At 42.6% G+C, this 23,311-nt stretch overlaps 1 protein-coding gene across 2 annotated transcripts in view; it reads left to right on the top strand.

Annotated features, from left to right (window-relative positions):
• The window catches only part of jade2 (jade family PHD finger 2), a 148,175-nt gene that overhangs the window by 40,361 nt on the left and 84,503 nt on the right, over positions 1 to 23,311 (top strand). For both annotated transcript variants that reach the window (XM_020611973.1, XM_020611974.1), the window contains exon 4: positions 5,172 to 5,329. In XM_020611973.1, coding sequence (XP_020467629.1) covers positions 5,172 to 5,329 — 158 coding nt within the window. The remainder of the gene's footprint in view (positions 1 to 5,171; positions 5,330 to 23,311) is intronic.

The following is a 23,311-nucleotide window of genomic DNA, read 5'->3' on the forward strand; positions in this document are numbered from 1 at the left end:
TCCCTACATAAGGCAGGTGTGGAAGAGCTACTGTAGTTTCACAAAAAGCCATAACCGGGGTACTTTTAACTGCTTAGCCTGATTTTAGTTCTGGTGGTCAGCTCGGTTTTAGTTGGCTCAGACCACCTTGAGGATGTATCAGCATTTCTTCAAAGTGACCAGTCTTTCTGTCGCTGCTCTGACGCACACGATGGAAAGTCATGTTACTCTGATAACCAGCAGCCAGGAGCTGTCAGACTTTTGCAGCATTAATGCACAATTAGCAGGCTCTTTTTCCTCATCCTTCAGACCCTCACTGTGGAAACCACTGAGTTGTGGGTTCAGAGTGTTCAGTAGAAATATTTCATCAGGAGTGAGCTGTTTGTCCTGTTTTGTTCCTGTGTCACACTACAGGAGCTACTGAAAGTTTTCAATCTGTTAAAACTGCAAACACCCACCCACTCTGTAAACACAAAGTTATTTTGTTCAAATGGTTGTCTAATAAAAGAGAAAATTACTTGTTGACATTGTCGGATTATAGCCAACAGCAGTGTGAACTTGGGGGTTAATTTCCTTTATTTCACTTTCTTAAACCTTTAAAAACAATCTTTGCAGAATCTGTGATTCATAGTACAACAAAGCTCCTGCCCACTCAGGTTTATCACTATTAGATAGGTCCATCAGTATTTTCCCTTGTATCTCATCATTTCATTTTAGTGTACACTATAAAATAAAAATGTAAACAGTAAGAAGAATATTAGTATTTGATTCAGCCTTCTGTTAAAAAGTAATTTTTGGTCACGTCACTACTTCATTGTACATGCATTATGTTCATTTGTACTCTTGTTGCTCTTATGAGCTGCTGATAACTGTTGAAGTACCGTAGGCCCTGTCAGAGTTCAGCTGTCTAATAACAGCAGGGTTGAGAAGTGAAGGGCAGGGCATCCTCCCTCTCCCTCTCTTTGTATCAGTGCTCGCATCCTTTTCAAAGTCACTCATGAGCAAGGCTCTTTGTTTTTCAAGATAAACAGTGAGTCCGACAATAGTGTTTAAAGTCAGCTGGCCTTTAAAAGTACTCTGTCACCGTGCTTCAAGGAAACTGGCTCAGGAATGCAATAATCACAAGGTCTGTTGTGTGGGTGGGAGTCGGGGTGTTCACCTGTGTGCGTCTGTGCACATATCAATGTGCCTTTACACTGTATGATTGTGTATTTTTCTGTGGAGCCATGTATCTGTGTGTGTGCTTCTTCCCTTGTGGTGTTGTTTTTTTAGCCATGTTATGTATATCAGTCTGTTTGTGTTTGCTTGTTTTGTTGTCCTTGTGAACACGTCTTTGTGTATGTGTTTCCTGGTTTGAAATGTCAGCTTTCAGCAGTCACCCTCTGTGGTTTCTGTTGAGTTCGGCTCAGGGGGAAGCAGACAGTGCTAATCCATCACCGCTTTGCAGATGGTCAGAAATACAAGTCAGTCCACAAAATAGGACACAGGCAAACTGCCTCATGCAGCATACAAACAGTCTGAATCAGAGCTGGCAGAAGCCTGAAGTTTACAGAACAAGATTGTTCACTGGCCCAGTTCTGTTTGGAAAACTCTGATGGATCTTTGGTCTTGCTGTATAAACATAAACTGATCGGCCTCAGCATTAAAACCATTGGCAGGTGAAGTGAATAACACTGATATCTCATTACACTAGGTAGCATGAACAGTCAGTTCTTGAAGTTGATGTTTTGGAAGCAGGAAAAATGGGTGAGCGTGAGCGGTCAGAGTGCCCACACTGACCCCTGCAATTGTTATGTTAACAAAGCTGGACCATGGAGAAATGGAAGAAGGTGGCCTGGTCTGATGAATCACATCTCTTTTACATCATGTGTGGCTGTTTGCACCTCTCTGTGTGGTGCTCTTTGTGTCTTTTTTTTTTTTTTTTTTTTTTTGCCTTTTTGATATCTGTTATGATACATTGAGCAACACCACTGGGTTTTTGCAAAACCTTCTTTGAGCAGCTGATTCTCATCTATTCAGTTTCAGTGAGAGATCATCGATCACTCTGTGCTGCATGACTGGATCGCATGTGATGTAAAACAAACTGATGACAGAACAAAAAACTCGGCTTGAGTTATTGAAATGAAAGTCAGTATGACCGTGTTTGCAGCTGTCACGTCTGGGTAAACGAGGCAGCTCGGGATTTCTACAGACAGAAGCTAAATAATTAGATTATTACGGAATCATTCTTTGCAGGAAAGTAAGAATCCGAAACTTTGTGATTCAGCTTTACAGAAGCTGTACAGCGGAGAGCAACAGATGTTGGCCGTGTCTCTGGTGTGTAGATAATTGAAGAAAGAATAAATTAAGCTGTTGCCTTTCAGCTAACCTCACTGCAGCATTTGTAGGAATTAATTAGGTGTTTTCACCTTGTTGCAGCAGAAAAGTAAAAAGAGCATAAACAAACTTGATGAGCGAGCGACTGCAATGGCCACAAGCAGCTGAACACAATGGATGATGGCGATGACTTATGAATTAATTGCATGCTAAAGGGGATTTTCTGTCTGTGTTGGAAATTTACTGCATCATTCCCTCTTTTGTAGGAATTGAGCATCCACTCAGTGTTTTCATTTCCAAATTATGATTTATCAGATTTGGAAAGCTGAGTGGAAACAGCAAACATGTCCTCAGAACCAAGATATTTTGGTTGATCGATGTGGAAAATCTTCCCAGCAATAAGTAAATCATGTGACAAATGGAGAAAAGTGAACCACTAAGTAAAAGTTATTGCTGACAGTTTCCATGGCTGCTCCAGGTTTGTTACATAACAGTCCCTGTCCACCAAATCCACCCATTACTGACATCTGTACAGTGCCCCCCCATGCATAACTCTTCATTAGCTGCTGCATTATAATACAGCCAAGTGCTTTTCTTTGTTTTTGGCTTTGTATGAAATACAGCCGATATTAAGTGACTGCAGAAAATAAATGACTTACTCAAATCTGATCAGCTCTCGGAGGATTCTGGTTTTTCATTTTTCTGTTGGATGCGTTTTCTGACAGAAAGCCGAGAGAGACGCAGCTCACGGTTTGAAAGCAGCAACCTCTCGTCTGCCCCTCTACCTGTCTGATTTTCTGCCTGTCTACCTGGTCACATCATCTTTTTATAATGCCCCTTGTCTCTGGCCCTCATTCTTCACTGAGGTTAGAGGGGCTCTTCACTGTCTGTCACCCAGAAAGGAAAAAGGGGGCAAGGAGATCAGAGGAAGAGCAGGCTGTGGTGATGAGGTAGTGAGAGATGCAGAGAGAGAAACAAGGCAGGACATAAAACTGCAGGAGCTTGTAATGGTGTTTCCTAGGTATTAATTAGCCGCAGTCATTCCTGTACAAACACAGTAATAAAACCAATATACTGAGCTGTTCTCCTCTCCTGTACTCCCCCACCTTCTTTCTTTCTCTTCTCCTCTCTCCCTTTGACTTCATTTCCCTCCCCATATTCTCTACTCATTTTTCTCCTTTCCTCTTTCGCTTATTTCTTACTTCCTTCTCCTCTTTTCTCCTCATTTTCTATCCTTTTTCTCTCCTCTTTTCCCTTCTCCCCACCTTGGTGAGGAATATGAGAAAAAAGTGAGAGCATGTAGGTGGGGAGAAAGAGAAAGAAGGAGGAGTGGATCACACTGTCTGTCTGTCCTCTTGTACTGCTGAAAGGGAAGGCAAGATTCATCATGGCCTTAGCTCACTGTCCAGCACACACACGTGCACGCACTTTTGTAAACACTTATTCGCACACAGAAATCCATGCAGTTTCAACACACACAGACACACAGGCAAAAGTTGGACACACACACACAGAACAGTGTTCATAAACAAACACACTTAGAGTTAAACACAAACTCAGATTTAACACACACACACACATGCACGTGCGTACACTCATCTTCTTGCTCCATTGCATTATTTATTTGCACAAGCTGGCAGACAGTGGAGGCAGCCAAGCCGCTGAAGTGAGGATGCTGCTTCTTACCTATGGCCTTTTTATATACTGCTCTGTGACAGATACACACACACACACACACACACACACACACACACACACACACAACAGTCTTACTCTCGTCTGCCCTATCCTCGTCTGTCCTGGTCTGTCATCTCTCTTTCCACCTAAATTAATATCTCTCCCTCTCGCTCTTTCGTTCCTCTCATACATGGTGAGTTTTCTTCCTGCTCCTGTCCTCCCTCCTCTCTCCACTTAGTTAACCATTATTCTCCTCTTCCTCATCTCCCAGTCCTCCCACATCTCTACCATTCCTCCTCTCCTTTTTCTTTCTGGCAGTCATTTCTATTCAGCAGTTCACCCAGAGAGACCTGTTCCCCTTCGAGTCAAGGCAAATATACAGCATATTACTGCTTCTCTCGCTGCTTTTGCCTCATTAACATCTCTCTCTGTGATTCTCCCTTCCTCTGTATTACAGGGGATCTTGCAGAGTTGCAAGATGCTGTTTATTTCCAACTCACAAGCAGATACTGGCCATCAAACCCTGAAACTTTTTCAATACCAACCAAAACCATTAAAAGTTTGGTTAAATTCTTGGTCTTGGTTGCTCAGTTTTTGATCGGATAGTTCCTGATTTAAATGAATTGTTTAATCTTCTTAACACCACATTAAACAGTGCTGTGTGGGAAAGTTTGGTCATTTTGGTGTTGAAAGCATGATATGGAAACTTCTTTTGTAATATTTGATTTGCTTCTGTTCTTTAACAGCTTATTTAATCTCACTCCCTCATTCAACTCCTCTTCTTCTTCCTGTCATGTTTTTCCTTTCTCCAGTCTCTTTGACAATTTTTTCTACTTTGTGTCACAATAAACAAGTTAAAACTCCCTTAGGGGATTGGTAGAAAGGAGGAAGGAGAAAAGGTTTCCCTAGAAACGGTGAAACAAAATCATCCTCTTAATTCTAAGTGGTAAGACTCTTGCATTTTGCATCTTGAGTTTGACCGGAATTTTGTGGCCCTACATAAATATGATGTTACTTATGTGAAAATAATTTGGACTTGATGTATGGGGGCGATTTATGGCGTCATGTGCACATCTTTTTCTCTTCCAGTTATCCCTTCCTTTCTGTGGAAGCGTACTGTATACCTTCACTGTTTTTGACCGTCTGTCATTTTGTCTTCCTCTCTCCTCCTCCTCCTTCCTTCCTCTCTCTCTGTGCAGGTGTTTCGTACCGACTTCATCACGGCCATGAAGCTGCCGGACTCGGCCCAGCTTGGCATGGACGACTTCTACTTGCTCTCCGATCCCTGGAGACAAGAGTGGGAGAAGGGAGTACAGGTCCCTGCCAACTTGGAGGCTATACCGGAGCCTTTGGTCAGGTAGGACACACCAGGACACAAACTGCCATCAACTCCTGTGCATCTGATATCAAGTAAATGAGCACATGTGATTCTCCTTTTGATCTTCATTTCATTAAAGTCATTGGAAGACAGAGACAACCCAGCAACTGGCAGCAACTGTTGTACGGTGGCACACAATGCATTGTTATTTGTTTGATTGTGGTTCACTGACAGTTCATCCTTTGGCAGCACATAGACATTATGTCACCACCATAAACATGCAGAGACGCTGGCAGAGTTCCCATAGACCAGTTTGGAGCATTTGTTTTGATGACTAAGAGTTGTTTTGGAAAATTGCCTAACTTTCAATGAACTTTTGGAAAAGTCTGGAAAGTTTAGTCTCCGCAACGTTGATTCAACCTTGAAAGTTAAACTTACTGAAGTAATTTTGACAAGACGTGCATGCTGAGTTACCAAAGGTTTAAAGGTATTGCTGAGATGATTCAACAGATCTTTTTTAAATAAAAAGTGTGGGAACCTGTTACATAATAAAACTGCATGTAATCAGACTTTTTAGCACATGCACACACTCATACCTACATGCAGGAATCTACAGTACAAAGACACAAACTGAGACCCTCTGCTTTCTGCTCCCTAACTCATGTGTAGACAAACCCACACTCTGGGAGGCAGGTTTCAGTGCACATGCAGGCGATGAATCCCAGAATCAAGCTGGTAGGCAGATGTGTGCAGGCATGCACTTTGACCCACATATATTCACTCTCATGCTGTAGATAAGTCTGGCCTCTCTCTCCCTTTCTCACCCCAGTAGGCTGTTGTGGCTCTCTAGTAATGCTGCAGCTGCTTCACATACTCGTGTGGCTTTTTTGGCATTCTAGGAACTAATGAAAATGCTCAGACTGCCTGGTAATCTGTCATACTGCGAGGCCACAAAACACATACACACACATGCACTTTCTTTGTGGGACAGACAGATTTTAAAGTCATGTGACATTTGGTCAGATCGTCTGTATCAATGATCTTTTTACCTGCCTCAAGTAAACCAGATGCAAAGAAGCTCAGGCATATTTAATGGTGCAGCTTTATGCTAAAATCACTAAATGTTTTTCATCAGTCTACACTCGGCTCCTCGTGATGACAAAAGTGAAAACAGAAGTTTAGAAATTGATCAAAAGGAAAAACTAATACTGCATTGACACAAGTATTCAGACTCTTTGCTGTGTGTTTGTATTTGTAGCTAATTATTGCACTTCCTTTCTTGTGTGTGCTTTATCCTTATGGGCCACTGTAGTTTACACGGTGTAGCAGGTTAATATCTAACCAGACACACACAGTATGGAGCTAACAGACTCAAGTGAGACCGCAGGCAGAGCGACAGATGACAAGACTGGGAGAGGAGGAGTAATGGCAAAGATGGATAAGGATAGATTTATGAATCATGGCTTATCTATTTTTTGATAAGTGATAGAATGATGAAGTGATGTACAGCGATAGTGAGATGGAGCGGTGATGGTTAGATCAGGAGATCGAAGATCTGGCAGTGAATGTAAGTGTGACTGAGCTGATGGTCTTGTCAGGGCTTTGTTCATCTTTTTCCTCTTCTCAACTGCTCTTTCTCTGCCTCCTTTCTTTTACTCTCCTCACACTATTCTTTGATATGTTTGTGCTGATATCACCAGCTTTGGGCTTAAATGGTTTACCTGTACAAGCCTCTGTGGTCAGGCAAAGTCAGCAGTAGGGGTCCTTATTAAACACAGCATCAGAGCAGATTTGATGCATTTGCAGTATAACAGGATGCTTAGATAACTGGTATAAAATGTATTGATTGTCTAGTGGAGAATAATAAAATGTTAAGGAACTGAACTTTAGAAGAACTGAGAGAAAGTGGTAGTTTATACAGACAAGAGATGAAACTGATTTAACACACCAGAGTGGTGAGCAGCACCACGAGGTCTGATGTCTTAGCTCCTTCCCTTGAAAAACAATGGCTCACATAGGTGCAAAGCAACAGATGAGCAGAGATCATGTGTAGTAGAGGGTCATTGTGTCAGAAATGACAGTCCAGTCGTCGCTACATGTGACCACAGCTGGTGCCAAACTACTCATTTTCTTAAAAAGTCTCAAACTGTCAAAACTTTATTTAAAATATCAAAGTGGATGTGTAATGAAAAGAAAAATTGCAGCTATTTTTTTGCAGTTTTAACTTGCTCCCTCCCGCAACTCCATTGCAAAACAGAACAATAAACAAACAAAAGGAAAAACACAGCATGTGTAGCAGTTTTTTAGAAAAGCTGCCATGAAATCTAACGAATCAATCACAATCAAATCAGGTAACAAACAAGTCCATGAAATCTTAGAGCAATTAAATTACTCAAAGTGTTGCTTGTATTAAAACAAAAAGTAAATTGAGGATCAAAAGTATGAGTTGAGGCAGTTTACCCTCTGTTCCCCTCTCTTCCCCATCTCCATCCGTTGTTTTTTCTAGTATTAACTATGTTTGTCCTCATCTCTCTTTCCATTTTCCTCTTTTCTGTTGGCTCTTTTTCTGTCTTCACCTCTACATCTCACCTTCTCCCTACCTCTCCTCCTTTCCCTTCTACCTTCCTCTCCTCTTTTCACTTTAGTTGAGCTGGCGGCGCAGACACATTTTTCTTTTTTGTGAATAATGACATCATCGCCAAAAATTGTTGGAGAGGAAAAGGGCTTCGGGCCCCGTCTGGCTCTGACAACACTCCTCTTCCACATTTGCTTCTCTTCTGGGACATGTTTGGCAGCTGCGGCATGATTTTCAGTAAAGCATTGTGATGGACGGTGAAGAGGTCATTATGGTTCGATGCTGTTTGTTTTGTGCCTCTTCTTACCAGAACACTGCAGAGGAGACGCATTGTCTCCCTGTCCTGCCAACTTTCTGTTCTTGTCCTTTGCTTCCCCAATTTCGCTTCCTTGCTCTCCTCTTCTTCTCTTTCATTTTTCATTCTTTCTTTATCTCTGCACCTTCAGCCCTTCCCAGATAATTTTTCTCTTTTTCCTGACTTATCCTTTTTCTTGTCCTCTCGTCTGACCATCTGTCCTCCCCTCTCTCTATTTAGTTTTATCACTCTCTCCCCTCCTCTATTCCTTCCTCTCTGTCCCTCTGCTTCACCGTGGTTTTTCTGGGGCCTAGTGGAAGTAATTAGCCATTGCATAACACTGCCTATGTGCAGACAGTGAATGGGGCTTTGGCAGCGGCTCGACTTCCTGGGTCCCTACTGACAGCGTTGAGCTGGAGAGGAAAATAATTACACACAAACATGAGGAGATCTGTGCCTTTTCACAGAATGAAAGAAATGAGATAGCGGGTATTGCTTCATTTTATCCCCTCGGACCAGTGGCCGAGTTGGTGAATGTGAACCCGTTGTTTGTGGTTTGGCTGAACACACTGGCTTTGTGAGCAGTGTGTAACGCTGCGGTCAGGGATAGCGTCACACAGAGAGAGTCCTCACCAGAGCGGTCTGTGTACTGCTGAACAAAATGATTGATTATGTCGGTTTTTAAGAAAGTACTTTTTGGAAACATTGTTCAACTGCTTGGTCAGCATCCAGACATTCTACAGAGTCGAACTATTTAAAGTTAACATTTGCTTGACAAAATTTAGGAATCCATGGGAATTATCAGATGTGAAGCTTGATATGGAGATTGCAGGATAATGGGATACAGTATGCGATGCAGTGTCTGCGGATCACGTTTCTGGCAGCTATGCAGAACTCTGGTCGGACATGCTATGTAAAACCTTTGGTCGACAAGCTTTAAGCCCTGCTCAGAGGGGATGGATGGTGCAAACAGCGAGGGAGGATGGAGAGAGAGTGTTGACAGTGCATTCACTGTAGTAACCTGGCTGCTGTAAATCCACATGTACATGTTGTCCGTGTCAGATCAGATTGACAGCGCAGTGAGAGAAGGACAGGCTGGTGGAGCTCCTATTCATAGCTATTATCAAATGTTCAGTAGTGGAAACCGACGTGCATATATCGACTTCTACAGGCCACTTTGTTTCAGTTCAATTCAGTTTCATTTGCATAGTGCCAAATCACAACAAAAGTCATCTCAGGGTGCTTTTCAAAGTAAGATCTTATTATTATTATTATTATAGAGGAAAACTCAACAAATCCCCTTGAGCAGAACTTGGTGACAGCAGGGAGGAAAAACTCCCTTTAATGGAAGAAACCTCTGACACACCCCAGCTCTTGGTGGGCGGTTGATGTGGCTGGTGACTGCTCATCGGTAACGTAGAGCTCCAGACCCAGGGCTACCTGCAGAAGGTAAATACTTGGAGGCATCTCTCCATGTCATGATCTCTCCTTGCATCCAGCCACCCTGCTCGACTGCTGTCCCTGTCTTAACCCTGTTGTCATGCATGTGCAAACTTGACAACACTGATTAAAAGCCCACTCACAATACATGGCTGAGAAATGATTAAGGTAACCAGGTTTACATGACAGGGAGGATATCAGCTGGAGAAAAGAGGCTGTATACTGGTTACATAAGTGCACCCGATATTCACAACATCCTCCATCCATTATCTATACTGCTTATCTTGAAGAAGGCTGCACGGTACTGGAGCAGTTTGAAGGATATTTTTGAAGATGCCACCTGCAGATGTGCTGAGTCTTCTAGCACAAGTACTAGAAGCATACCTGCATAGATAATATAGCAACTCTATTTCAACTGTTTTACATGTGTTAGGACAAGCTGACGCCTGCCAACTGCATTCATGTCATTTCAAACTACTGAGGGAACATTGTATAATTTGTTGAGACTCTTTTGTACATCCTGGACTTGTAAGAGCTGTGTACTTTGCATGTTCAGACGGGTTAAATGTTGTAATTGCCCTGGACCTTCGCCCAGTAAATCTTGTTGAGCTGGAAAGGGGATGTGAATATGTCACGCTTTGCATTCAGCTGTAGGAAGGAAGTGCAAACCATCGCAGTCTGAATGGATGCATTCCTATGAGACATTATGTCAAACTAGCTGTTATTGATTAGTTGCTTGCACACGCTATTGTTCAACACCCATGTGTGCAGACATACTGTAGAGACACACTCAGTGGGTCAGAAGGCTAATCGGCCACTAATAACTCAGTGACTTTCTCTCTCTCTCTCTCTCTCTCACACACAAACACACACGGATGATGGATTGAAGAGAGCCTGAGGGCAGTGTGATGGTAGAGAGATGGAGGGAGGGACAAATAGCAGGCGAGTGAAGATGGAGCACAGTCAAAATGTCATGTATTTAAAGCTTAATAACTATGGGGGATATTTACTAAGGTTTTGTGGCTCACTTTTTGGTGCTAAGCAGTGAAATTCCATGTGTTCATATTTACTAAGGAGGAATTTGCGCTCAAATGCAATATTAAGGCGTTCCTGTTCAGGGATGCAAAAGTCAGGAAGGAGAGAATGGAAATTTATACAAATACCCTCAGCACCTGGTTTACCACCGCTGTGACAGCAAGAACTGTGGCTGAAATTTAACATCAGAGGAAAGCAGGTGTAAAATTTGCCACACTGCTCTCAGTGGGCCTTCAGACTGATCTGGTAAAATCGCAACTCCCTGCTGTGTTTAATGCAAGGGGCTGCATTGGTCGGGTGGTGAGGGGTTACAGGGGGAGTGTTGTAGATGTGTACAGTACAGCCACATTTTGATGAGTCAGTGTGAGTGGCTTCATTCACATTCCCACCTGCGAGTTTCCGTTGTGTTTTGGTTAGCCACAGGGTTGTCATTTCGCCAGAGCCTCCTGCTGTGCCTGTGCCGGCTGCAGTGAACACAGTCGCCCAAGAAATGACTGAAGAAGCCTGCATTTTTCACACCTTTGAAACTCAGACTGAACTCGGCCTTAGTCATCTGAGATCTTGTTTGAGCTGAGAACACGTTTGAAGAGGGAGGGAGTGTTTGTAAATCCCATCGCTCTCCACAGGAGAATGTGAGGGACCTTTAATAAGGTCAAGGCATGCTTCAGTTACTGAACAAATAAAAGATGATTTGACTGGCAGGTGATGATGTGACTGCAGCTCCAAAATGCATTTGTTGATTTCTTCAACTATATTAATGTTCAGTCACTGTGAACTTGTTCTACACTTCTTCTCAGTCCACACGTGTACAGCAGCCTTCAGGCAGCAGATCTGGAGTGGAGGTGTAATCACATTAACACAGTGCGGCTGTTCTCATTTACATCATCAGCGCTTGTAAATATACAGCTAAATTGAAAATTTGCACACCTGACAATTTGCGACAGGTTTAGTAAACACCTCCTTATATGTTGACATTTGTATCCAAGGCTCTTGGCATATTGGAGTTTAATAAAGTCTATATGTTTGGTTGTATGACTAAAATAGCTTTTTCAAATTAGCACTTTTCATTGTGAATGAGGACAAAAGTTGGTTAGATGACTGTAGCGCAAAACTTCCTGACTATTATTAACTGCATGTACATGCTGTCATTTATTCTAAGTGTGTGTATGTGTCAGTATGTCCATGACGACATCTGGAAATTCTCAAGATTCTTCATCAGAAGATAATATGAGAATAATTATAATAGAAACATGTTTGTGTGTATATATATATATATGTTTGCTGGACGTCTACCATACTGTGGTTCTTAAGAAATGACAGCAGTTAAATGGCTGAATGAACAACTAACAGGCTGGTTTGCATGTACATGTACCATGTGTTGACCCTTTGCTCTGGGAGTTGCTGTCTGTACGGATGAGTTGCAGACTGAACAGGCTGGATGAATGGAAGACTTTTCAGTGTATGAATTAATGATTTACAGTGTGGTTGAAGGAACTGCACTGACTACAGCAGTGTCATTACTCCTTTGTACCGCAAACTCCATATGGAAGAGTTATCCACAGAATGACCAAAGTACACATTTTTATTGCTTTTAGAAAAACACACTAAAAACAAATGGAGCAGATTTTTAGTTTACTGAAGTGGGACTTTTGAATATCTGCTCTTTTGGCGTGTTTCTTAGTGCACTGTAGGCCTACTGTTCTTCTTCTTTATCTTCATCATCTTCTACTTCTTTTGACTGCTCCCCAGGTTTGGGGGACTACCACAGTACTACTGCTATACTAGATTATTTGGGATATTACATTGTCATGCTGGCGTCGGTGAGTCTGTCTGAATGACACATTTTTTTGAGCATGGTGACAATAAAAATGCTTAGCAGAAACTTAATACTTACACCACAGGTACCCCATATGGAGTACAAGATCTAATTTAATCTTGGTGTGCCCTGCTGCATATATTTGCATATTAATTAGGTAAAACAGATTTAGTTTTTAGCATTCTTGATGACAAACTACAAGTACTATGAACATATGTGATCTTTTGTTATGGAGGTCATGGTGGAACATAAGGCAGTCCAAGCGGCTCTTGGACTATACTTCATTTTGTATTATTTACTGTACTATTTACATTGTGTATACAGGTTTTCCTGGTTAAGCTCATTACTCCCTATGTAATACTCTCCTCTTTACTCTTTTTTAACTTTTATTCTTTTGCACTATGTGTATATGTTTACTGGATCAGTCACAGCTTTGTACTTCTTATGAGAACTTAATATTGACCTTTCACTCGTGATATTACTTAGTATTATGTATTGAAAGAAGACCACATAAGGCAAAAAGTTCACACTGAATTTGAACACAGTTAAATGTTGGAAAGTAAATGTAGTAAATAGTGATTATGGACACAGCATCAGTGTTTGGTGCTTTGTTATGGAGATTTTTGCTACAGTAAAACGCTGACAGACTGATGTGATAACTTACAGACTCGATTGCTTGATTCATACAAAGTGGGTTCTTTGGTTTGAATGGCAGCCAGACTCGATGGATGAGCACATGGGTGTTTACTGAATTGACTGAAGAGATGAGATAATGGCTTGTTAACTGGGGCGACCACTTGGATGAGTGACTTACTGACTTGTTGATGGACAGTTTGGGTTTGTACAAAAGCCAGATTCACCCACATGAACTCACCACCTCATTGTTATGAGGGGTCAGTGGGTGTATTTCTCACCACAGGCTGATTTGGTTGCTTTTGGCTGGACGGGCGAGTGAATATGAGAACCGCATTTTTAAAAGTATAGGCTAAGGAGCCAAACCGGGCTCTTGTGCATGTATCTGGTAGATCTCCATGACAAATCTAATAACATATTATAGTGAGAAAAAGCTTTTGATCTCTTTCATGGGGTAATAGGCTTAATACACTTCCCAGTGTTGCGGCAGGGGAACCACAATGGCAAATGAAGCAACATAATACATTTCATTTCACTGAGTCACTGGGTGCATCTTTCACCGCACTTAATGGAGATGAGCTTTCTGACGGAGACTTTTCTGGTTGATTAAGTCAGTGACTGGCTGTGCGACTGGCCAGGTTACTGGCTGACAGGATGATTGACCGACTTGTTGGCTGACCCACTGATAGAACCGGTGGCCACTTGAATCTGTGTCTATCCAAGCACAAATTCTCCACCACTTGACTTGGTCAATGAGGCTGTTGCTTACCACATTTCAGGCTTTCTGCCTGACTGACTGGCTGGACAACTGCAGTGACCGCATGCCTGGGCGACTTGCTTGTCGACTGCTTGGCAAAACAGCCATTTTCCTGACTGATCTAATGGATGAGTTTAGGGTCAGTGAATGAATGTAAGAACATTCTTTGGCCTTTCATCACCCTAGTATGCTGTTGGGTCAATAACTGCTTTATTAATACTATAAAGTAATTGCTGCCTTGTTTGCTGATTGACTGGCTTGCTAATGTGACATCTGGCAGTCTGAGTCAACTTTCTTCCTGCACTGTTGGCCCATATCCAACCAAAAAGCACAATGACTGTTTAAATGGTCTATCTTTGACCACATTTTTATGTCATCTGTCTGGCTGCATTTAGTGACTGGTGGGTTTGCCCCCACTGAACTGACAGATGCTTCAGAAACGGCGGGCTGATTGAACGACTGGTTGCCTGCCCAGTTGGCAGGCTGACTCTCTGACCACAATGAGTAAGCGTTGTCCAGGACTGAGCCGGGCTTCTGGTTCCAGCGGGTGAGTCAGGTTCCAGCTGAACCCATTCGCCTCTGTGGATTGCAGGCAGAGACTGACGCCAGCCTGAGGACCCCGAAAAATGTAAACGTTTTACCTCCAAACAATAGTTTTAACCTGCTGAGTTGTGGGTGTTAATAACCTGCCAAAACCTAAATGTGTTGGCACGTGTCCACTCCACATTCCAGAGATTCAGCTGGCAGATTTTGGTTTGTTTATGCTTATATAACCAGGGTACTGTTATTAAGTGCCGCTGGGGAAAAAAATGAAAAACAAACAAACTAATTTGGAGGCTTGACCGAAAAAGCAGCCAGTAGCTGATGTATGTGGAGTGAAAGGTATGAAAATGAGAACTGGTCCGTGTTGATAAATGAGTTCAGCTTTCTTAAATTACATTTGGGAGAAAGAAAATGTTCTGTGTGTGTGTTCTAAAGCAGTTCATACCCAGCATGTGTGGCTGTGGTGTTTACTGCGGGCTAGCCTCAGGCTACGTGTGAGTTGATTTTGTGTGCGTTAGTGTGTATGCTTGTTCCCCACATGGATGTCATGTGATTACCCAACAGCCCCGTGTGGGAGTCTGGACTGTGTGTGTTTAGGCGCCTGCATTCGCTGATCTATGTGTGTGTATCTCTGGTGTGATTCATGTGAGTTATCCCTTGGGTATTTTTTCTGAAACACTGATGCATCTCACATGGGAGTATCATCCACCGCTTCTCTCGCTGCTGCACTTTTTTTTTTTTTTTTTTTTAAATTTAGACACACACCCACACAAACACACATATTTACTGGACATCCATATCCACTTCTCTCTTCATCTGCATATGTGGCACCAGTAGTTCTTCTGTGGTATGGCAGATCAAAGCACTTTGCCTTCTGCACTGTGCGTTTAGCAACATCTGGACCACGCCAGGCAGCCTTTTACCAGTCTACCATCTGCCAGATTCTTTTGCCTGGTGTGTGAAATGGAGACAGTGAAAGGGTGAGACACAGGAGAAGATGGCACTGTCGATAGTGAAGTTCCCCTTCTGTCTTTCTCCCACTGGTCCATTTTGTTCGTTTGTGTGCATGCTCAATTTACTAACCCCACTGACAGCTCACGTGTCAAGCAGCAGTTGACACTGACACTCCCTTTGTGTCTTATTTTTGTTTCTTCCTCTCTGGGTCTCAGCTTCTGTCCCTCCACCAGCGCCTTCAGCCTGGTTGCCAAGGTAAGGCCATTGATATTAATGGCCACATAAGGGAGGTTGGTGCACCCTGGCTAGCCACTTAAATCCAACTGCCTGCGGGACAGTAAACACTATTACTGCTGCTTTGCCTCCCAGTGGAGCCCAGGGGCCCAGGGCTCACATAAAATCTCTTCCCATGGATGGTTGGTTTGAAAAAAGCTAGATAAACTGACAGATGGATAGATGCAGACTGACACGACTGTGTCTGATCATGTGGCTTACTTGCCATTTATTTAAATGGCAGCGACTTCAGGAGAGAAACCAGCTGTGCAGAGGTCTCTCAGGCAAACACTGATCTGATTTCAGTGTTGACAGCAGAGACGCAGTATACAGAAAGGTTTGTCTGTGTTTTTCTGGTAAATATCGTTCAAATGCAGTCAGGGTTTTCTCCAGGTGCTTTTCCTTCAGCCTCAGTGTGAAACACAGACCTAAACATTTTAGCCCATCATTTATAAGCAGCAATTTAGTTTTTGATTTGGCACAAAAGCGGGGAAGCAGCAGGTTCCACTAACAGAACATGGTAACTTGTTAAGCAGAAGAATCTGAGACATACTGAAGTGTCTGTTGAATTTCGGCCTTGGAAAAAGGATTCCTCACTCCTGTTCGGCTACAGAGGATCTCAAACATGCTGTATCCTCTAAAGATCAAACTACAAATATAGTTCTTTCTGGGGAGTGTGTTAACGTGCTACAGCTGATTACCGAAAGATCTTTAAAATTCCCAAACGAGAGTCAACCACCACAGTTTAACCAGTACGATTATGCACCCCATTCACCCTAATGCCTCAACAAATTAAAACTGTTCAACAGCAAAAGCATGAAATGATCTGCCCTGGACAAGAGCACTGGTTTCACCTGCATGTAGTGTCACATACCTCAGTCAGTCAATCTGATCCAGCAGAGACAACAGCTCTGGAGAAAACATTCATTCACTTCAGGACTTCGACGATCCTTTGTAAACTTTTTAGAGTTGATTAGAGTGTGGGCTTAAATTTCCTGGACTTGAACGTGCACTACCACTGTTTCCTGAACTATATGGATGAGAAGGGACTCATCTTCTGGTGTTGACACCTGGTGAGTGAACAGCTGAACCACTAAGGCAAACCTGTGTCGATGCATCATTTGATGGAGGCATTTCAATGAGAGACAAAAGACAAGGTGTCACTTGGAGGGGGTTGGAGGGCAGCTGCAGGATCCTACTGAATGTATGGGATGGCTTTTTTATGGACTTGTTTTCATGAATGAAGTGTTAGTCAAATTTGGCCAAACAAGTGATAGTGCCTCAAATGATTTCACTAATGAACCAATTAACATATTGAATGATGTCATCTGTCCCTCATGCCCGCATCTCCCCCAGAAACAGCACTGACATGCTCTTATCTAACAGTAGAGTCAGGTCCGCTCGGCGTGACCTGACTTTCTTTCTTTTTTTCTCTCCTGCGCTCCCTTTTTTGTTTGTTTGTTGTCATGTTTTTATTCCATTAAACCACCTTTTTTGTACTAGCACCTGGGTCAGCCATCTTGAGTCCAACCCCAGTTCTCCCTCACCCTCCAGGTGAGGGGGACTAAACCTTAACAGGTAGACAGTGTTAGACGCCCATCTGAATGACACTGCACTGTCTCACTCTCATTTCACTGGGACACGGATAAACAAAAATAAGAAAGAAGTGAAAATGGAGGAAGAGGAAATAATGGAGACACTGAGGGAGAAAGCCAGACTGGGAGGGAGATAAATGGAGGAAGGAGCAAGAGGCAAAATGCAGAGATATGTGAGGATGGCGCGAATTATCCAGAGGATGCAGTATAGAGACAGTGTGGGGAGGAGGGATGTTGATGCTGGAGGAACTGAGGGAATAAGTAAACAAACGGGTAGATGAGGCGGTTGAGTGGAGCGGTGCACCGACTGTAGATCTGCAGGGAATGACAACAAGCAGGGAAGAGAGTGATGGACACACAACAGAGCTTTGCCATCGCTTTGGCAAATAATATAAGTACTCTCATTTGTCTCTCCTCTCCCCATGTTACCTATCCGCTGTGTTCTGTGTATGTGGCTTTAATCGAAGCTTTTGGGCACAGAATTAAAGCAAGTGGGAATGCACCTCTCAGGAGCAGACGTGAAGCACTGTGCCCTTCTAACGCAGACGAAATTGAAAGAAAGCTCATCAGAGCAGTCGAGCAGCAAGAGAGGAGGATTTTTAAAATTGCAATGTCAACTGAGAACATACAGAGCTGATAGATTTTCCACTGCAATAAGAAAGGCCTTAGCTCTGACTTGTCTCTGTTGTTATTGTGTTAAAGAATAATCACAGAATTAGTTTTTTCCCCACTTTTGACAGTCCTGGCATTACCTGGGCTGCATGAAATGTTTGGTCTTTAAAATATGAGAATATGGTTAAAAGTTCTTTGCTGAAGTCCAAGTCGACCTCTTTAGTATGCTGGTTTTGGCCAGCAGTCCAAATCCCTGAGATATTTCATTAATTAGCACATAAAAGATTGAAATGCAGAAAAGCCTTGCAGTTCAGAAGCTGGAACAACATTTGATATTTTTGCTGGAATAATTACTTGAATTAATTACCATAATAGTTGCTAATTCATTTCACGCATATAGCCAGATTGTTTTAGCTCTGTTTACTATAAAGACAGAAAGGGAGCTATATAAGCTGAACTACTTTTAAAAGCAAACTTGATTTTTAGTCCCCAGACTCTAGTCTAAAGGTGCAAACACACTGGATGACTATCTGAAACCTTCTAGGACTCGAGAGGCCAGTGTTCAGAATGAGTTTTAAGGGTGTGAAAAAACACAGCCCTTTCTATTTGTTTTCATGGGGGATTGGGTTTACTCCAGCCAGCACTGGCACCACAGGGGGCTCCGGCAAAATGATGTGGTGGAAAAAGTCTAATCTGGTTCGACTTTTGCCACACCAGATGGTGACATCATCTGGCAAAGGCACAGCGTTGGCCAATCATGTACGGGGGATGGTCAGAACGTGGACGCCCACAGGAAGAAGAAGAAGAAGAAGTTTATTTACTGTATGTCTCCCTTTGGTGACATGACATCATCAGTCGCCAGTGTCAGTTGCAAATTTTAAAAAAATGTTATGGGAACGACTGGCAGCAGCTGGTTCTTAAGACCTAAGATTTCAATCTTTACATGTCACACATTACACAATTTTATCTGCTGACTGTCAAAAAAGACCGACCCAGACTGAGTCTAGACTCAGCAGGGTCCCGTCAGTCGTCATGTCCAAATACATTCATAATCAGTGCAGCAATCTTTAGGTGTGTGGTTGATGAGCTGAGAAACATAACAAACCCATCCTGGGATTTGGAACTGTGGGCTGTTTTTCTCCAAGTTTCCAATAAGAAAGGGGTGTTTGTGTCTCTGTGTGCGACAGAGCTGAGCATGTTTTAAGCAGGCGCTGTCATCTGGAGAGCTGCTGCTGCTGGTGGTGGTGGTGGTGGTGGTGGGCTGTTTTTGAAGTGCTGGTGGGCTTACTGGAAGTGTGTCAGACAGGAGAGGAATGCAGGAAAAGGGTGGGAGTTTGTGTGAGATGTATGGAGACGGCACTGGGGTAGCCCCTCGCTCTTGATGTGTAGATACTGTATGTGTAGTATGTGAGTTTGGACATGTCAATGTATACGTGCATGCGTTCCCAAAGTTTCTTTGCTTCCACCCATTATTCCAGCCCCCCTTGTGTCATTTTGAAAGCCCGCAGGGGTTTCCCACAGTGAAAGCTGACACTGGGCTGCTTAGATAGAGCAATATCTTCAAAGGAAAAACACAACTGTGACTTTTGGAATAAATAGAATAGCGTGGAAAGTGTAGGTTTCCATGTTAAAATTCATGTGTAAACATGAAACATGACTCAAATGAGTTTTCCCATGACAACAGCGATTAAATTAACATCTTACAACATCCAAGGTCATTTCTACAGTCCCCTGGGGGAAATTAGTTTCACAGTCACAGGAAGAAAAGGAAGACCCACACCACAACAAATGATATCAGTCCCATTTACAATTTGGTACAGCATGTAAACATCCTGGTCTCCCCTGGGCCTGTACAAAAAAGATAAATAAAAAGACATTTGAGATAGTGAGATAATGAGTGATGTGTTAAAAGCCAGTAGTGATCAGTCGTAGCGCCTGTAATTTAGATTTCGTCCCTCTTACTTGAAATGTGAAGCATTACAGAAAATGAAAGCTTCTACAGATTATTAGCAGATCATTCCTCATCATGTTTTTCCAGAAGCTCGAGTGTCTGAGAAATGACTTTCCTTGTGAACCTGCTGAATATAATATTACCTTTACATGAGTGGAATTCAAGAGGTTAAAACTGTCCAGTCCTTAATGTGCAGTGTGTGAGATTTAGTGACATCTAGCAAAGCTAAACAGTCCTCACAGCCATTTCACAGTGATTACCATAAATATAGGACAAGCTGCGCACTCAGAAATCAAGTGTGGCTGACTTCACCAAGCAAAAGCTAATGGTTCCTCACTTGAACACAATGGGTTACTCAGCAGTGGTATTGTTCTAGCTAAAGCTATCAAACAAAAACTTTAATTTAGGTTAGCGTTATTAAATTACCTTTCCAGCAGAAAATAGGCAACTTTGGCATCATTCTGGAAACATTTGTTCCTCATGAAGAATTTCCATCTAGGACGGGCCACACCAATGTTTATCCTCATCTTGTGCCGTTGCCTATCCTGTTTCTTCGTGTCTTTTCTTTTTTGGTGATGGGGAATCACGCTGTCTTCCTTCTTCTTGTGTTAAAGTGTAACTGTCATCCTCCATTTGTTCAAATTACTGTATAGTCCTTAAACTCACCTCAGTGCTTCCTCTTGTTTCTAATGTTACTTCTTCTTTGTCTTCCAAGCGTCTCCAAATCCAAGCCAGTCTCCGAGTAGAAAACCCTGTGTTTCACAGATTCTGGGATTCTTCTCGTGTCAAAGGGAACTTGGATCTCTTAATCGGTTATTACAGCTCTGGCTGCTGATGTTCAGGCAGCTGTGAAATTTTTATAAAGGAAAGTTTGCCAATGTGTTTTCCTCCTCCAAGTGATTTCTTTTTTTAATGCGCCCTCCAACTAACCTCCAAACTTCAGCCACATGCATCCCACATTTTACTACATGTTTCATCAACCCCCCTCCTACCCTTTAACCACAGGCCAGGTGTATGTGTGTATGTCGGTGTGTGTGTGTGTGTGTGTGGCAACTACAGAGAAGGAGTTGAGGTGCTAACAGAAAACTGCCTTTCAAACATATGGCTGTGAGTGCACTGTGGTCTCTTTTGTAATTAACAAGGGAGGAAGGTTAATGAGGAGCTGACATTAAAATAAAAGACAAAATTAAAGGGCTAAGAAAAGCCACACATTTTTTAAACAGATAATGTGACCTGTGTTAAAACGTCATCAGTGGGATGGCACAGCAGTATCATACTGAAAGGTAATTGTAATGTTTTGTCTGCCCCATTTACAAACATGCATGATATTAGAGAAATGCAGTCCAGTACTAGCCAGTTAATGAGACTTAATGTCCTTTAGATAATGTGGATGTAACAATAGTTGTAATTGTGCAATATTGCTATGGGATTGGTATCTATCATAATGCTATTTCACTAGTATAACTGTGTTCAGGTTGCAAATTTGAAATGGATATAGTGGATGCTCCATCATCATGTTTTAGAGCAGCTGTGTGGAAGCATTTAAGTTTTCATGTTTCAAATGGCACAGGTGGAAATGAAACAAACGAATACTGAACAATTTGCAAATACTGCTGGATAAAGGCAGTACTAGCCCTGTTTAGGACTGAGACAGTCCTGGATACATCTTGCAGAAGCAGCTGGGACATGGCTGAGACACTTTAATGGAGATGGGCAAACAAACTGGGCACACATGTGCAAAACCAACCACTTAGTAACCACCCTTAAAGTCTTTTCTCTTGAAAAGAAGACCACAATGTTAGAAAAGCACCTCCAGTAAAGAACAAATCTCAGCTTTATGTGGCCATGTAGTTTGCTGTCTTCTTCTCCTCATTCTGGTGCACCAAGCAGCAAATTGCTCTCTACTGCCTGCAGTAGAGAGCAGTGGTCCATTACCAGCCTTAACATCGCTATTACATAATGATCCATCCTTGTTGCCTTTTTTTGTTTCTATATTTTGTTGAGTGTAGCTAGCTCCAGTAGCTGCATTATGTACTGTAGGAAGACACCCTGTCCTCCGTCCTCCCTACTAAGCTCTGATTGGACGGCCATCATAGAAACAGGTGTCAGTAGGCACTGCACCACATAGATAACTGAATCGCTGAACAAGTCTAGATGCTATGCTGTAGCTAATTATAATCAAAAAGCTACAGTAGTAACATAACTGATTAATTACTGTGTCATTCTGTTTCCCGCCTCTACTGATAAAACAAAAAAGAGAAAAAGAGGAACCACTTCTGTCTTTGTTCTGTGAAGTACTGATTCAGATTCCTCAGTGGGACACAGAGTCAGGGTCACATACCTGACAGTGCATCAATGGCCCTGTCTGTTTATGGTAATTAAACTTAATGTGCTAATGATTTACAGATATTAAAATACTACGCTGAGCACCTTGAATGTAGCAGTTTGCAAGTTTGAGCTGTATTTTCTTGAGAAATGTTGATTTACCACAAAAAAAAAAAAAAAAAAAAAAACATTGGGGGGAAAAAATGTTGTGTTGGCAAAAAGACGAATTGCCTGCAGGGGAGCTGGAGGCTCTGCAGTGAAGCAGTTCTCAGAGTCGGGCAGCAGAGGCAGAGAGCTGGCCTATTAACTCTTGTCTTGAGGTGACACAGAGGAGCAGACATGGAGAGAGGTGGGAGTGGGTGCTCTCACTTCCTGCCTCCATCTCTCTCTCTACACCCTTGTCTTACTTGCAATTTCACTGGCTCTTTGCATTTTGTTTCTTGTAGAATTATATAGCACTGGGACACAAGTCAGACTGTGAGTGTGAATTTTGCTCTGGTGTCTTGCTGTGACAGTGTTCCTGTTTGGACCGCTATGTCTTGAACTTGTCCAGCTAGTATCAGATGCACTTCTTTCTTTCAGCATTGTCTGTCACTAGTCCTCTGGCCGAATGTCACTAAGAGCCTTATCTGTTCTGTTTTTAAGTTTTGTTTGCACTGACAACAATCTAAGAACCAAGTAAAGTTTCTGGTTGGTTTTGCTTACTGTTGTGTTTGGGAAATAAGAATTCTCCTGGTCAGCATCTGTCTTGCTCTTTTCTGCTCTTCTCCTTCACTCTCACCTCTGTCCTTCATGCCTTTTCTCCCTCCTTTCTCTCACCTTACTGTAGACAGGCTGATTGATAGCGTTCTCTGACAGACTGTGTTAGTATGTCTTTATCTTTGTGTACTTTAATGTGCACACTTGTCAATTTGTGTGTGAGTGGTCTGGAAAGTCGAGCCTAGAGGTTATTTATTTGCTGATTAGCGCTGTAGCTGTGTGTTGAAATGCAGAGCTCATGACTCTCTCTCCCACTTCAGTGTTTTTCTTCCTCTTCTGAAGAGTGTTGACAATGAACCAGTTCAGGAGAGTTTATTGCGGCTAATTGGTTGTGTACTCCTTCCCAGAAATGATCGCTCCCTCGTTTTCTCTTTTTCTCTATCTCTCACCACGCACGCACGCACGCACGTATGCACACACACACACACCCACACACACACACACACACACACGCTTGG

This window comes from Monopterus albus, unplaced genomic scaffold (genome assembly GCF_001952655.1).
Source record: "Monopterus albus unplaced genomic scaffold, M_albus_1.0 scaffold119.1, whole genome shotgun sequence".
NCBI lineage: Eukaryota > Metazoa > Chordata > Actinopteri > Synbranchiformes > Synbranchidae > Monopterus > Monopterus albus.